Raw genomic sequence first — 17333 nt, 5'->3', positions numbered from 1 at the left:
AATAAGAAAACTTGTTTTCTGACTTAATTCAGAGCAGGGCGAAAGAAAATGGAAAGAGAAAATAAACCCAGAAGACAAATAAATTACCCTAAAATTAAGTTACTACAAAAATGTTGCTCTGCAGGTAAACATCCTTCTAAAATAGGGCCTTGGGGAAGTAGGCAGTATGCATATGAAGCACACTATAGGCTATATAGGTGACAATTAAAAAGTATACATAGCTATAGTCTTTCCACCAAAAGTCTACCACCAAAAGCAACTTAGTCAAAAGGCCCAAAGAAAAAGAACTGGTAAATCCATTTGTACGTGGATTTAACAGTGAAGTATTTCATTCTTCATGTTTTTACTTGGTGTCTTGAAATAATCCCCTTTCTGTCTCCATCCTCGCACTTAGACATTGTTCACAGCCTTATTTATTTATGAAGCCTGAAGGTTAGTCCCTACCTGCTGAGACTAATTAGCCCTGTTCTTTGTATCCTATGCAATCCTGTCTGATTAAATGTACACATTTGTTTTACTTCTTTTTATGCCTCCTTTCACTCTTTCTGCTTTTCTGATTAATATTAAAGTTGTTAAGTTGCAGTGGTTCCCTCCCCCCACCCCTCTCACTCCCATTTTTATTTTGCCTGCATCTTTCCCTTTCGTGTGCAAATGTGATGGTGAAAATTTCCAGGGCTTGAGAATTTGTTAGCCTTGTCAGTCTTTGCATTATGATTTTCAGTCCTCTACTTTTAGAGAACATAACCTCTAAGACAGTTTTGCTGAAGCCTCCACAGTCCCCAAATATTACACGATAAATTGTCTCTCTTTGGCAAACCCTGGGTGCTGAATATGGCCCTCTCTATAAAGCAGCAGGTTAGATTTCTTGGAGAATGTTTGGATTATTTAGTGCAGCATGACTTTCTTTTCCCAACACTTTTTCTATTAGGCAATAGGCTAATTCCTATTGAATTTACTGCCTGGCCCCTTTTGTCCTCTTCGCAGTTAAAGTTTCCAATTGACTCTTCCATTGTTGTAAGTGGGCATTTGGTGGAAGATCAATGTGTTTGCCCCATCTCCACTGTATGTAGGGGCCATATGCCTGTTCGCCATTTACATTTTTCTTTTGCTCCCTATTTTGCTAAGAAAATGCTTACCCCTTGCCTCCAGTCTTAAAAACAAAAACATCTTCAAGTCTTAACTTCCCAAATCCCTATTTTACTAGTTGTTTTAGTTTGCTGCTTTCTCTCTACAATCGTTGACCTATATTTGATCACTTACTTGCATCCTTTAGTGATTTAATTCAAGACCCCTAGGAGAGAAGTTGCAGTCCCACAGGGTCCCAAGGCATGTAACTTTCAGTTTTATTTTTCTCTAGGGGAGCTCACACCCAAACTTTTCATCTCCAGAGTCAGGAAGGACTTTGGATCCCACACTACCAATCACTCCCACCAATATGGTAATTTCAAATGTTTTCCATCTAGCTACTTAAACACAATACAGTTACAAGATATAAGCACTTAAAACACTTTATTTTCTTGTTTCCCCAACTTAAACCTCAGAAGTGGAGGGTGATTGATTTTTAAAAAGCGATCTTTGCAAATGTGTCTTCATGGGACAGTTTACAATTGGGAAACGAGTGAATATTATTACACTCTTACACATACTTCTTTTTAAAGAAGAAAAATCTTGTTTTGGTTAAATCTTTTTTTTTTAAATCTAGACCGCCAAGATATTGAAATAAAAACATTTTCCAGGAACTCTTTTCTCTATGTAGGCTCAAAAGTTAAGTACTATTTTTCCCCCCTACTTTTGCACACTGCTGATTTGCTCCACCTAAAGGTTAGTGCATCCACTGCGGGGAGCAACCATCAAATATTTTCCTTTCCCTAAATTCCGCTCCCCGCCCGCCCCCCCCCCTCCGCGCAGTTTTTCCTTCCTAACTCAATTCTAAAGTGCACTTTTGTTTGGACCCTCCCCCACCCCCCCATGTGGGGTCTTCTAGGCCCTACCCAGGCTCCCACTCCTAACTCAATTGCCGGCCCCCCTTTCCCCTCCTCTCCTAATTTGCATAGCCTTCCTAAAACCATTCCTTTCCCGTACACTTACACATACTCTCGGCCTCTCACACTCATTCCTCGTCCGTCTTTCCCTCTCCCTCCCTTTCTCTTTCTCCTCTTTCCTCCCTCCCTCTTTCTCTTTCTCCTTCTTCCAGTCCTCTCTCTCTCTCTCTTCTTCCCTCCCTCTTTCCCTCCCTCCCTCTCTCCCTCCCTCTCGGTTGCCAGAAAGGATCATTGTTAGTTTCTCTAGCTCGTTTCCCCCTCCCAGCGCTGTTTATTTATGCACACGTAACCCGGCCTGGCCCCGCCCCCTCCTGCATCTCATTAAGGAGCTAGTGTGTTTCTCTCTCCCTGTCAATAATCTAGGCTCCCAGACTTCTCCGTTTCTCCGGATTTCGATCCCCCTTTTTCTATCTGTCAATCAGCGCCGCCTTTGAACTGAAAAGCTCTCAGTCTAACTTCAACTCACTCAAATCCGAGCGGCACGAGCTCCTTCTATATCTACGGCTCCCCCCCACCCCCCTTTGCTCTTTAAATCTGACTTCTTGTTGTTGTTGGTGTGTTTTTTTACCCCCTTTTTTATTTATTATTTTTTTTTGCACATTGATCGGATCCTTGGGAGAGAGAGAAAAAAGGAACCCAAACTCACGCGTGCAGAAGGAGAAGAGATTTCCCCCCCTCCCCTCCCCTCCTCCCTCTTTTCCCCTCCCCAGGAGAAAAAGACCCCAAATCAAAAACTTCACCTTGGACTCTTCTTTTTCTTGCAAATTTTTTTTTGCAAAACTTTTTTTTTTTGCAATTTTCCCCCCGTTTTTCCCCCTTTTATTTTTCTTCCAAAATTGCTGCTGGTGGGTGAAAAAAATGCCGCAGCTGAACGGCGGTGGAGGAGATGACCTAGGCGCCAACGATGAGCTGATCTCCTTCAAAGACGAAGGGGAGCAGGAGGAAAAAATCTCGGAGAACTCCTCGGCCGAGAGGGATTTAGCTGATGTCAAATCGTCCCTAGTCAATGAATCAGAAACGAATCAAAACAGCTCCTCAGATTCCGAGGTAAGGCGAACCCCTCGGGCTGGTGGGGTTTAATCTATTTCTTTGGCTTGGCAAATGTTAAAAAAAATGGATTGGGGGGTGGGTAGGGAAGTTTGTATCGCTCTGGTTGCTATGTTTGTGGGTTTCTTCCATTGCAAAAACTTGTAACACTTTTTTTCTCTCCCTTTTTAATACCCCCCCATTTGTTGTTCTCTCCCCCTGTACTCTCCGTGCTATTATTCCTCGCCCTCCCCACCACCAACCCATTCGAAAGGCGGAAAGACGGCCCCCGCCTCGATCCGAAAGTTTCAGAGATAAATCCAGAGAAAGTTTAGAAGAAGGTGAGTAACCCCCAAATCAGTGAAATCACCCCTATAGCAATCTCTTCCCTTCCCCTTTCCCTCCTCCTCCCTCCCCCCACGAATCCCCCCTTCTTGAACCCAAGTCCTGTTTTGCAGAACTCGCTGGCTGCCGTGATCCAGCTGTGCGCTGGTCCAGCTGTGTAGCCATGCAACTTTGGGACACTTTCTAAAAAGTTTTCTCTCTTTTTTTTTCTGTTCTCCCTGTTCTCTTTCTCTCGCTCCCCCGCCATGTTAGCCGCGAAGAGGCAAGATGGAGGGTTGTTTAAGGGGCCACCGTACCCTGGTTATCCCTTCATTATGATACCCGACTTGACTAGCCCGTATCTCCCCAACGGATCCCTCTCTCCGACGGCAAGAACAGTAAGTGACATTTTTATTCTTGTAAATTCCCTCCCTCCTCCTTCGATTTAGAGTCACGACCTCGAAGGGGTCCCTGCATGTAGCCCCTTCTCTTCCTTTCCCTCCCCCTCCCTCCTCCTTCTCCCCCCCTCCTTTCTCCTCCCCTCTCCTCTCTCCCCTCCCCTTCACCAGCTATTGCAAGGCTGCCAGAAACTTTCCAAACTTTTCTGCCTTTTGTGGACTGGGATTTGTTTGCTCTTCGCCATGTTGTTGCTTTCAGTTTGGTGCCTCGTTTGTTTTTGAAACCTTCCTTTCAAAGCAAGACTCAAAAAAAATATCAGTAACTTTTGCGCTCTGATTTTTTTGTTTGTTTCTTTTCCTTGGGAAAATTTGCTGTGATCACTGTCTGGCTCTCAGGCTCTCTGGCTCTCTCTCTCTCCTTCTCCCTCTCTGCTTTCTGGTTTTCCTCCGTTTAACCATTTCGCTGCTGCAGAAAGCCCTCTGGTGACTGATTTAGCGTAACCGCCAAACTGAGTTGGTTGCTAGATAGTATCTTTCCTGTTAGGCAATGGACTTTAGAAAAGGAGAGCCCCATGCGCTAGAAGAGAGGACCTTGGCTTTCTCTGAAGGGTTTCTATTTATTTATCCTCTCGAGTATTGTTAGTATTACTCCTTCTCCTCCCCCCCATCCCCCCTTCCCTTGCAAGGTCAGGCTTCATCGACTTGTCTCTGCAAACTTGGTGGCCCTGAGGCTGCTTGCTGACTTGGCTCCGCTTTCCAACCTCAGGGCCGAGGGAAGCTCGGCCACTGTGGGCCGGCAGCGCAGAGTAGTGGGGAACTTGGCATCGCCGGGTGCCTGCTGTCTCCCTCTCCTATGCCGTGGGGCTGTGAGGGTCCGGGTGGGAGGCCCGGATTGAGGAAAGGGGAGAGCCTTGCTGATTGCGGTCTTTACTTGTGAGCCGCTCGTTTTGTCTCCTCTTGGGGACTTCTGGAGAGTCGAAATACTTCGAGGGATTTAAAAAAAAAATGCTACACACAACTGAGAAAAGCCTAGAAAGATTCCCATAGTAACTGAGGTGGGATTGTGAGGTTCACAACCTGTATTGAGGGGGGGAACATTTGTGCTAGACAGTTGAGTGAAGATCCTACTCAACTTTGGGGGCACAAGGAAGGAAGAGCCGGGTTCGCGGTGCCTTCCCTCAGCTTCCTGCAGTGTGCACACACTCCCACCCGATCTCCTGCGATGCCACTGACATTTTTATTTTTAAGAGTGCCCCCCCTTCTTATTCCTGCCTACTCTTTTCTTTTCCTCTCCTTCCTCCTTTCCTTCCCCCTTAAAAAAAATCTCGCCCCACTTGGGCCTGCCTTGCCTACCCCCTGGAGAGAACAAAATGTTAATACGTGTTTGTGAATGGCCCTCCCTGGTTGTTTCACCTTCCCCGGGTGCTTCGCTCCCCACCCCCACCCGGTGCCTGTGTTATTTACACTTTTTTTTTTTTGGTAACTCGAGATAGCAGTTTGAAATAATACATCCACTGTTTAGCAGCCGTGGAATCGGTGTTAATGGCCGAGGTCTTGCAGAAATTGAATCTATCATCTACAAGTGTTTTATAGCATTAAAATATTAACCATCAGGTTTGACTTGTTTGTGTGTGTGTGTGTGTGTGTGTGTGTGTGTGTGTGTGTGTGTGTGTGTTTAACCAAAGGAAAATGGCAAGGGTATGCTAGACTGGTCCATTTTTATGGTTGGAAATGAGAAATCTCTGTCTCCCCCCACCCCCCACCCCATCCCCACTTGCATGCATGGGAAGCTAAGAGGACGGGTCTGTAGCTGACTTCCTCTTAGCTGGCATCTAAAAGCCTGCTCTGCTTCTTAAAGATGCATGGGAGCTAGAGTGACTGCTTATGCATTGTAGTGATTGGAGTTCTGAGGAGAAGCATAGATTGATTACTTTCTCTTTTCCTTGGAAGCTGTTGTGTAGGGCTCTTTACTTGTGAGCATAGGATCAAAACTTGATGGTTTGTGACAAGAGGAAACCAAGCAAAATATTACACTGTAACCTTAACAGAGAATTCTTCCTATCCCCTTCTACTCGAATTTGGAAGTTTCTGGGAATGAGAATTATTATTCCGTTTAAAAGGCACTTACTTGACAGTGATTAAAACCAAGGGAGATGCTCAAGATGCTGTATTTTGGCGTGGTGGCCTTTCTTCCTTTCTTCATTACTTTTTCACCCCCCTACAAATAAAGCTGCAACTCAGCATTTATTATTATTTCTTTTTTAATCTAGAAGTGGAGATTTTTCAGTAGTTAAAAGATGGTTAAATCGTGATGATAAAATTATTATTTTCCCCTGCGTTAAAAATAAGGCTCCCTAAGATTAGTTCTTTTTGTTGGAATTAATAGGTACCGAAAAACTTCTAGTTATTTTATTGTTGACATAGCAGGTGGCCTTGTAGTGTGACATCATATTGAGCCTAAAAAAAGGCAGCTTTGTACTCAATAGGCAATTTTAGTATTTGCATGTCAAACACCACCACATCTCTCCTGGTATTAACCACTTTCCCCCCTGCACTAAGCATACCTTATTAACTTAATTTTTAATTGTGAGCTTCCTGGAATTAAAGTTATTTATTTAGGCCCAAAAGCTGAATAATTTAGATTAAATGGAGATAGCTGCTCTGTGGCTTCTTGGTCTCTTGACACCTTCTATCAGAGGTGCCAGCTTTGAATTCCAGATTTGCTGCAGGGAGGAATATATGGAGAGAAAAGAGCAGACTTCCAGTGACCATCAGAAATTTGTATTGGCCTTATTCTGTTTGGGTTTTGGTTTTTGAGAGCAAGGTGGAAAGACAAATTAGCAATGCGGGTGTCTCACTCATTTCTCAGGCCTTGTTGGTGCTGTTTTACTAGGATTTCTGTTACTTCTCAGTCTACCTGGGAGCAGCTGCTTGCCGCTTAGAAGCAAACTCCCAAGAACCCTGATTTCTGCTTTTCTGTTTAAGAATGTAAAGAATTAAGGAGTATCATTAAATCAGCTTATGATGAATAATACATTATCTCAAGAATAATACTTTAATTGCTGAAGACTCCATAAAGCTTGATAGTAATAATTTTATTTTAAAACGACAAAAATTTCTGCATAACATTAATTTACCCTTTGATACAGTAATGTGAATGGCTTTTAAGAATACAGATTCGAATAGAGACACGCATTAAGAAGAGGGCTAGTTAACCAGATAGGAAGTGATCTAGCTGCAGATATTAGGGTTTTGGTAACATTTGTATATTAGGGATAAAAAGAAACTGTTTTCATTTTAAAGTTAAAAGTGAAACAAGGGACTTAAAAACAACAACCCTTAAAGAGCCAGTCTTACAAACAGCAGAGAAGAATGTAGGGGTCATGATTTCCTAGAGGTCTCTTCTTATTTAAAGCTTACCTATTAGAGTTCCTTAGTTTCCATTATCCAAAGTTATTTATTTTCCAAGTAAACTGTTTGCTTACTAATTAGGAAAAGCAAGCAGCATCCCAAATTCGGTTTTTTAAATTTGGAATCCTGCATTTCAGCAAAACCAAGGGCAACTTAGTCACCTAGTTGTCTTCTTTGATCAAAAAACTTTTTCTTCATAGATCTCTGAAAAAGGGATGTTTCCCATAGCATAAACTCTAGACTAAAGCTTTGGGGCCAGGAGTATAAAGGGTTAATGGTGGTCCTCCCCCTACCCCCAGCCTACCCCCTTCTTTCCCTCTGATTGTTTTGACAACACTTTTCAAAGTGTGACATTCCAAGCCCCTACATAACAATGTAATATTACTGTAATTACACAGGTCATTACATTTTAAATAGAGAACAATAAAATGCTTATCGCCCCTGAAAAAGAACAGGTGTTCTTGCCCTTCTTTGGTATTTATGCTAATTGTTTTTCATCTCCCTTCAGAAATATTTATGGCCAGCCTGTTTTGCTGTTTTTGATTTCAATCTCAAAAATATATCGGTATTAATTCTTTGCTAATCTTTATTGGGTTTGAGGCTTAATACTTACTATATAGATTATAGTTTCCATATTAGCTCATAATTTAATGAAGTAGATACAGCCAAATATGTCAGTACTTTGCTTTTTTTTTTCTTTTAAGCACTGAAGTGATGTGCAATGGTGAATTCACAAAGACTTGAATTTATCCTTATGAAGAATATGTTTGGGAGAAACTTTGGCCTGCTTGATGGAGGGGTGGGGTGGGGGTTTCCTGATCTGCTCTATCTCTAATTGAGGCTAGGTTATGTTCTAGGTCCTTGGCAGACAGGCTAGCCTCTGTTCATTTCCACCTGGATTTTAATTTCTCTGGACTCCACTGACAGTGCTATTGTAGTCGGTGAATTTTCTGTGAGTGGGCTGTGGAAAAAGTTGCAGTAAAGTTTGAGGGAGCTCGCAAAACGAAATAATGCAGTACTGTGTGGGAACAGAATAATTGGACCCCTGCACTTCATTAAAAATAATATTTGCTCTAGAAATTTCACATTTTAAGACCCGCACCAGGTCGATCTTTGCTTTTAGCATTACAGTAGAGGCCTTTCGAGGGAGTCTGAATGCCTTCATACATTCCAGGGGCTAACTCTTCCTTTGGATGTGTTAGCACGGAGGGCAGAGATTTCTCCGTTTTGGGAGGGGAGGGGGGGCAGGAGTAGAACCAGTGGAACTTCACTTTCACACTGGCAGCATGTAAACTGGAAGGTCTCTAAAAGGATTTTACGTTGTCAGATGTTTCACAACAGGGCCCCCAAATCATATTAAAAATGCAGTGTAGAGAAAACAGAGCAGCTGTGCATTTTTGTGTGGACGTGTGTTTCTGAACCATGACTAAAACTCAGAGGACCTTTTCCCAGCTGTCTGGAAGTTATGTGGAAGTTGGATTATTGGCAGTTAAGTATGAGACAACCTGGATTTAGCAAATGCTCTCTCCTACACAGGAAGTAGATGACATTATATTGGGGGAAGGGAAAGAGAGAGGCCCAGGCAGCTTCAGGCAGAGAAACAGGCAAGGAGGGAATTTGCCTTTTTTTTTTTAAACTATGGTGTTGAGGAATAAATAAACATTTTCAAATGCAGTATGGGTCATTTTTCAGAGGGGGTGTGTGTGTGAGTGTGTGCATGCGCATGTAGGAGGGGGAGGAGAATCAGACAAGATTTGGAGCCACATTTATAATTTGGAGGAAACTTTTGTTTCCGAAGTTTTCTAAAGGGTGGGGGAGGGAGGACTTGAAGGTCCCCTGGTCCTTCGGAGGGTAGGGGAGCCTGTGTTTTTCTCTTTGGGGAGTGGATTGTGGCAAATATGTAAGCACACCTTAAACTTTGACTTTTAATTGGGCACGTTTGTTTGGCTAATTTTACAACCAAAGGCTAACTTGCACCTCACCAGGGCTGCTGAAAGAAATGTGCCCCAGTCATTTGTTGGCAAGAGCCACTGGGTCATAAATCCACAGGGTTTATTTACAGCCTATAACACTTATGAATGTTAAGATATTTGACGCCACGCTGGCCTTATAATATCCAAGGTCCGTAGACACTGGCAGTGGGTCAAATTTCTTTTCACTAATTATAAGCAATGAGATGGGAGGGGAAAGATCCCTAAGCTTTCTCCCTTCGTCCTCTTCCCCCAAGCCCACCTCCCAAATCTGAGTCTCTAGGTATCCTCACTTTTTCCCTTTCTGTCGATACTCTTGTTACCTTTAGGGTTTAACACTTTCAGTCCTGAGAATTCAAGCAGAGCTGGGAACAAGGCAGTTTTAAAAACAAAGTTGCTACAGGTTTCTTCGTCTCTTTTTGAGAAAACAACACTGCCTGTATTGTGGAGTGTGTGTGTTGATACCAAACCAACAAAATATTTCCCAGAATACTTAAAGAAACCTGATCCGGGGAACTGGTCTTTAATTTATTGATGTACCACTGAGCTGGAAAGGGAGAAAACACACACACAGGGCACCAGTTAACATCTTGAGATATTGAGCTTTTTTTTTTTGAGGGGGTAAGGGGAAGGGGGAGATGATTAAAAAGCCTTGGGAACCTAGACTAAGGGGAGAAGCTAAGCTTATTTGAGGGGTGGGAGGGAGGGAAAACTGGGAGTAGGGAGGTGAACTGGTGTCTGGGGGGGGGGGGGGAATATGCTAAAAAATCCAGACTGAGGGTAGAATAACCCTGAGGAGAGGGATTAGAAATTTGGGGGAAAGCATATTTATTTTACAGATCCAACCTGAAGTTAGGGATCCAGGGAATGTCAATTGAGTATCAGGAATTCATGATGGTAGTGAGGGGCATAAGGGAGGTAAAGGTACTGCTTTGCTTTGCTCATTTCCCTCCCTTGAACACCTAATGGGCTCTAATTAAATTGTTGCTTAAAATAGTAGGGGCAAGGTTTGATATTGGACTGGATCAGTGAAATAGGGCTATGTCCTTTCAGATTTTAATTTCTATAAAGCAAAATCTTGCATCCTCTTGCATTCCTCTCACATATCGATCACAGATAGGAAGACCGGGAGAGAGAGGATGGGAGTGAGAAGCCTGATTTTATTTATTTTTGGCTGTGAAATTATGTGCAAATCTTAGACAGCCAAAGAGTTCAAGAACCTGGTAGACCCTGTCATTTTGAACTGCTCTCCTTTTCCCAAAATCAAACCTAACCTGTAGAACCTGGAAGGGTTTATTTCCTAATCAATGGAATCCTAAAACTTACTAGCCCTCAGGGACAGATAGGAATCCCTTAACAGGACTTTATGAATATGATGCTGTGTAGGGCCTTTGAACAGGCTATCTATCATCAGTGGTGTTTTTCAGATTTCCCTAGATACTTTTCTTTTCCTCTGGCTCATCTAATTTTACATGGGTAATTCAATCTGTCATATTTCCTTCTTTTGTCTTAAGAGATCCCCAAGCTGCGTAATAAGGATCGAGGGGTTCACCCAAGCCACTTGGGCATTCATGGTTGAAACAGCCCTGAATGGGTTAAATTGCTTGCTAAAGTTTGGCATCATGAAAATAAATTTGAGGCCTGGTAGGCATTACCGGGGCACAGCACATTCACAGAGCTTAATTAGTGCATACTGTAATTGTCCATGCTTTGCCAGGAGGAGTCATGTTCAGGAGAAGTGGAGTCCTCCTTCTGCAGATTTCGGTTTTAAACTGATAAATCACTTGCATATTTGTGCAGTGATTCAAATGGAGCTAAGACCTCTCCCATCTCAACATGTGGTAAATTGTAAAGTCAATGAATTGCAGATGTAGGCTACAGTGAGATTCTCTAAGAAAATGCAGAATGAATGGGAAAGAGTGATGCTATAAATATTTACTGAGAAGATAACTAGATTCCTCCATGCTGGGCCAATTATGATGCACTAAATATATTAGCAAAAAAAATGTTTTAAAATCTAGAAGATATATGCAGGTCTTTGGGTGGGTTGGTTTGTTTTGGAAAGTGAAATAAAAGGCACCTTTTTCTTTTCTTTTCACTTTTATGAAGCCTGCATCACAATGAAATGCTCAGGGAAATACACATGAAGCCCACATTAATGCAAATTAATTCGTTATGAGTTGCCGCACAGTGACTGCTAAGTGAAGTAATAATGATTGGGCATCATTTTAAGAGTGTTAGTGTAGCAACTTTTAATGAAAAATGCTGTGTTAGGAACATGTCTCAGCATAGCAGCCCCCGTATGTTTATCTTTGGCGGAAATGTGTTTACTACGAGCCCCGGAGAAGACTGGATTCAGTTTACTCTCTGCAATTTAAGAAATGGTTGATTGTTTTACATTTTGATGCTGAGAAGAAAAATATTATCCTCTTCTGTTAGAGTGCTAGAGATTTTGAGTTGGGTGTCAGCACATCCAAGCAGAAAAGCAACTCTTTTTAAAGGTTGCAGCCCCAAATTGAAAAATAGTGAATGTGGTTAGTATTCATTGTCCTCCCCCCCCCCCCCCCAGATAGCTTTCTTGTAGAGTTCTATCACTCCCTCCCCCCTCATTTTTTCTTAGAGGATTTTTGTCTCTGGCTACCTTGCAAGTCAATACTTCTTTCTCCTATGTGAGTAGGTGGATTTGTATGGAAGCTGTAAAAGTTAATGATTGTTCTCTGACTCATAGCTGATGGTTTCAGGTTGAGGAAAAGGAAAAAAAAAGTTAATGAGGGTAAATAGACATTTGCTGAAACAACTAGACAGTGAGAAAGATTGTCTCTGTCCATAGGCATGTATTTTGTTGTAGCAGAATGACTGACTGAAGGGAGATGGGCCCTTCAGTTCAGAAAAGGAAGCTTTTGTTAAGTTGTTGTTTTTGGAGGGCCTGAATGTTCAGCTTTTATGGGGCTTTGCAGGAACATTTAAACCCTAGGTCTCTTCCAGTTGATACTGGTTTGCTGTCACTGTGGAAGCTCTAGGTCCCTTTACTTTATAAAAAGGAAGGCAATAACCCCAAACTTTGTTCTCTTACCCAACAATCATAGCACCTGTAGAGCCCTGGGGCCATAGCCACAATGGTCTTCTTGGAGAACTTGTGTCCCAAAGCATGCTTTCAGGGATACCTAAGACTCAAGAAAAGGGTTTACTTAAATCTTAGAGGTTTGCTATCTTTTGAGCTAATGATATAGAAACAGAAAGACCTCAGCAGGTCCTCTGTTCACTGTTTGGGGGAAGGAGAGAAGAGGAAGGAGGGTGAGTGCTAAAAGAAATGCTTCTTGAGAAATAGATGAAATAGTTTCCCAGGAAATCAAATTATAAGTACTTTTTAAAAATAGGATCTGGAGAATAGAATTTTGTTTGTCTTTCCTTTTTTTTTTCTGTACTGGGGATAGGGAAAGTTGGTGGAATAAACCCTAAATTAGTCCATTTAAAAAACTGTAAGAGCTGAACAAGACCCAATTCTAGTGCCCAACTGAATCCTTTCCAATTCCATGTGTGATGAACATCCTGTGAAGTGAACTGAAGAACAGTGAAAACTGAAGGAGTTATTGAAATATCCAGGCGAGTTGTGTCTATCTGTGTGTTCAAGAAACTATTGCTCTTGAGGTTCTGCTTTTCTGGGCCCTGTATTTAGTCTAGCTGCTTTCTTTTTTTTTCTTTTTTATTATTTTTATTATTTAATTTTTATTTGGTCATTTTCAAACACTATTCATTGGAAACAAAGATCATTTTCTTTTCTTCCCTCCCCCCTCCCACCACCTCTCCCATAGCCCACGCGCAATTCCATTGTGTGATTCCACATGTGTTCTTGATTCATAGCTGGTTTCTTAAAGAGGTGTTTTCCAAATGTGGATCCAGTGGTCATTCTCTCAATCTTCCCCCTTGATCATCTGCCCCTGGTAGCATTCCAGTGTGACCTCAACATAAGGTGTTTAAGAGAGGGATGATGATTCAAATGAAATTAAGAAAAATTGAGACATTTCAGAGAATTGGTAATTTATTAAAAAGTCTAGTGGGAAAAGTACTGTATAAAGAGAGACTTGGGTTCTACTCTCTGCCTTGTTATACATTCCCCATGGGACCATGAAGTCGATTTTGGTTTCTGGGACTCAATTTCCTCATTTTTTGAATGAGGGATTTGGATTAGGTGATGGACAAGGTTCCTTGTGGCTCTAATGTTTTCTACTTCCATAAAATATTGATTTATGAATTGCCCTAAATTCATGCCCTACCTTTCTGTCCTCTCTCTGGCCCCTACTGGTCCTGTCCTTGGATATGGAAGGACCTCATGGGGATCACTGTTATGAGTTATATCTAGGTGAATTAAAAGGTAGGAATAGATGTGGCATATTACTATAGGAAGTAATTCAGGAAAATATATTTATCTTCGTTGAGTGTATTGCTTTATTGTAGGGAGTTCAAAGTGCCTTTTGGGTTCCTATTTCATGAATACTTGGGAATACTTGGGACATCTCGGGGAGGCAGGTCCATGGAGGGTGAGGAGCATTACTTTTATTTTATAGATGGTGAAATTAGGGGGTTAGGATGTTAAAGGAGGTGTTCCAGGTCACAGAACAAGGCAACTGCAGTAAGTTAGGAATGTTGGAACTAGTGACCTGGCCTTTGAGCCTAACGTTCCCTTGGTTAGGCCATGATTCCTGAATGTTTTGTTAATGGGTTTATTAACCTCCTCCCATCATCCAAAAAAATAAAAAGAGGCAACCACTACTTGTTCTCTTCTTCCTCATGGCATTTTAGGGAGGGTATAAATTATTATTCCATGTTAGGGTGCCAAGATTTTACTGGGTACTTTTAGTTTATCTTTGTCTTAAAAAGCCAGAATGGATGGAACAAGGCATCTTTGTGTTACAGGGGAAAGGAAAGTAGTTAAACTGTGTGTATATTAGAAAAGTGCATTTAGGGGAAGAGGGAGTGGAAACAGAGAAGGGACAAGAACATTTCAAGTCCTTTTCTTTAACTAGTAAACGTCTTCAACAACAGTCCCAAGCTGTTTTTCAAGACAAGCTGAACTCTAGAGAATCTGTTCCTTGTGTTGGGTATTTGTGAGCAGGTTATGGTTTTTCTGTTTTGGTCCTGGCCTGGGGGGGAGTGGGGCGGGGGTGGGGGGAGGGAGAGGGAGGGAGGTTATTCTCACCCTTCAGTGGTGAAGACCACAACTTAGTTTGCACCCAGTTGGTCTCTGGTAACATCCACTTTTGGAGTTTCTGGCCACAGTTAAAAAGAGAGTTTTTCCTTTAATTTCAACACTCGTGGGATATGTTGTTCTTTAGTCAGTGATGAAAATTAAGGTTAAAAATGAAATTGGACAAGGGAGAAGATTGAATTTGGATTATCCACAGTTTTCATTAGTTTATTTGTAAGACTCTGATTCTATGAATGTTTTTTTTTTCCCAAGACATATACTTAGTTATCAGGTGTCCATTCAATTTTAATTGACAATATAAGATTCCTGTGGTTACCCCGAGTACAGATTGCCTAAGGGCTCTACAGGGTTTGTGGGAAGAAAAGCTTGGACAAGTTTCCATTAAGCTCTGAATCAGGCAATTGGAAAAGAGGAGAATAAAACAGGCTGAAAAGAGGGACAACTTGTTAGTGTTGCATTCTCTGCTTAGAAGGAGAAACCTCTTTTAGACAAGAGTGGTTCTCAGGCCAAGAATTTCAAACTCGCAGAGAAACCTGTCCAGAGCACAAAAGTTGTTTGAACGCGATGCAGAATTGTCACAGTAATTAGAGCAATCTCCGCTTACTGACTGGCACTCTTTATAAAAAGGACAGGGGATAAAGGGTCCAAATTCATCTTTCTCTTTTAGTGATTCACTTTTGATGAACTGCTTGTGAGTGTGTGTGGGGCCACATTTTCAACTGCTCATCATTAAATTCTTTGTTTTAGAGGAACCTGGCTGATTTCTGGCTCTTGATAAGTGATAGAGATTCTCTCTTTATTTGGATCCTATTTTTACCTCTGGTTACTTTTTCTGTGTTGGAGAAGTTGGTGTCTTAAGAGGAGGCAGGGATTTCCAACCCTAGGGGAGGAGGGGACCTGTATTTCTTCTTCTGTATGTCAATTCAGAGGGATAAATGAGTTTATTTCAAAGTCACTTGTATCCTAAAAACAGTCACTTGCAGCCAATAAAAGGACTACTGTTATGCACTCAGAGCAATGCAGGACTCTATTGGAAATGCTGTAGTTTATCATGACTCCATAGAGAGCATCTTCAGAGGCTGGGGGTGGTGTGTGTGTGTATGTATGTGTGTGTATAGATTTGTAAAACTGGGTGGGCTGATGAATTTTTCCTACAATGACCAAGATGCAGATTAGTTGACCTAAAGCCCATTTTAAAATCCCAGCTAAGCTTTGATTGTAATCTAGAAGTCAAATATGAGTGTTTTGTAAAACTGAGTTCTTATGAGAGCTCTGGCTATTAAAATGACCATACAGTCCTCCAACCTGTGCTCATATAGAGGATGTGGTCAGCTGGGGCACTATGCTTCCATTGAGGATATAAAAGAAATCTTAACCAGTTACTGTCTTGGAATGTGAGTGAAATTATTTGAGAGAATTACATTTAGGTGAAAGCTTTCTGCTTCTCTTTATGTCAGGCCACCTGGGTTTTCTAGCTGCATCCCTGGAAAGATGAATAAACCTCAACCCCCCTTAACCCTTTATAATTTAGATAGGGTGAGAGGTTTGCAGAAGAGCAAGTCCTGGTCAAAGAGATTTGAAGATTGTGTTAGCACTGTGACTGGAGGAGCCAGTGACTACTAGCATTCTCCCATTGGCTAAAGAAAACAGAATCACTTCCACTCAAAACTTCTGGCCACTTTCTTAGGCGGTGACATTGCTGACTAAATAGAAAATGGGTTACCAGGTTGATTATCAATGGGTAGTCTATAGAGACAGAGAAGCAATAGGGTTCCAGTAGATGGTTATTTTAATGGAATGCATGGAAAAATGAGGTGTGACCCTCAAAACAAAACAAATCTGATACCCCAGAAGTAGATTTGTTGTTGGTAGTTTTTTTTTTTACTACATAGGGCAGAATATAAAAAACATGGGCTTCTACCTGTTGCAGATTCTTAGCATCTTATGCTCCTTCCTCTCCCCTGTGTGTTATAATTCTAATAATTCCTTAGCAGCACATACTGTTAATTTTTCTTCAGCATCACTCACAATACACTGGCTTTCTTTATGTTTTAATGGGCATCAATTTTTCTTTTTTTCATGTCATTGATTCTCACTCTCCCCTCCCTCCCACTTTTGCTTATTGAATAGCCTTCTTTTTTTTAACTTCTCCCTTAGATTATTTTGATCATCTTATCCATAGCAACAAATAAAAATACACGCGTCTTCATTGAATGCCAAGGCTGTAGTCCAATCTAGGAAGGTTTGTCTGCTATTCATAAACTGCTTAAGATGTTTTCTTGTAGTTTGTGACATAAGCAGAATGCTTTGATTTGGTTTTTTTCACAGCTCCATATTCAGTCGGGGAGCACACATTACTCTGCGTACAAAACGATTGAACACCAGATTGCAATTCAGGTAGGAAATTCAAGTGAACCTGAAGCTTGAGTTGTCAATATATAGGTCGTGTGTGTGTGTGTGTGTGTTTTCCCCCCACCCTAACCTAAAGTATTATTATTTATTAATTCTTTGGGGAGGGGGAGGCAAATAAGAAACAGGGGTTGGGGTGAATGAGGGGGAATGTTAAAATAATTTAAAGATGATGGAAAGAACCAGCTATTGTCAAATCAATTATTTTGAGTTCCTTGTTCACATGTAAGGGTGTAGCTAGCCCCTAGAGGGGAAACTGTTTTGCATAGGGAAGGACCTTGGACAGGGTGAAGAACAGGCAGCCAAAAAGGCAATGTGGCAAATGAGGGGGGAATGAGAGGAGGTTGTGTCCTAGCCAGCTGCTTGTTTCCGGTGGCTCAAAATCATGTTAAGTGGTGCTAAGAATATCACTTTTGACCTGTCTTGAAATGTTGATTTATATGTGACCTATTGATTTATGAAACCAGAAGTGCTAGAAGGAGGTTAGGGACAGATCGCAGCTTCTGTTGAGAGGTCCAATTTCTTGTTTATATAGTATGACCATTCT

General features: G+C 41.6%; 1 protein-coding gene across 49 annotated transcripts in view; it reads left to right on the top strand.

Moving 5' to 3' along the window:
* The first annotated feature begins 2085 nt into the window (after positions 1 to 2085).
* Positions 2086 to 17333, top strand: part of TCF7L2 (transcription factor 7 like 2) — a 236767-nt gene continuing 221519 nt past the window's right edge. For 8 of the 49 annotated variants that reach the window (XM_016422573.2, XM_056803878.1, XM_007478987.3 and 5 more), the window contains exons 1-4: positions 2112 to 3089; positions 3343 to 3409; positions 3666 to 3790; positions 16706 to 16774. In XM_016422573.2, the coding sequence (XP_016278059.2) occupies positions 2901 to 3089; positions 3343 to 3409; positions 3666 to 3790; positions 16706 to 16774 (450 nt within the window). In that variant the 5' untranslated portion in view covers positions 2112 to 2900. Of the gene's footprint in view, positions 3090 to 3342; positions 3410 to 3665; positions 3791 to 16705; positions 16775 to 17333 lie in introns of all 49 variants that reach the window. The other 41 variants (XM_056803813.1, XM_016422576.2, XM_016422575.2 and 38 more) reach the window with 14 other exon arrangements.

This window comes from Monodelphis domestica, chromosome 1, assembly GCF_027887165.1.
Source record: "Monodelphis domestica isolate mMonDom1 chromosome 1, mMonDom1.pri, whole genome shotgun sequence".
Taxonomy (NCBI): domain Eukaryota; kingdom Metazoa; phylum Chordata; class Mammalia; order Didelphimorphia; family Didelphidae; genus Monodelphis; species Monodelphis domestica.
The sequence above is the reverse complement of the archived record's forward strand: the minus strand, read 5'-3'. Positions and strand labels throughout refer to the sequence as shown.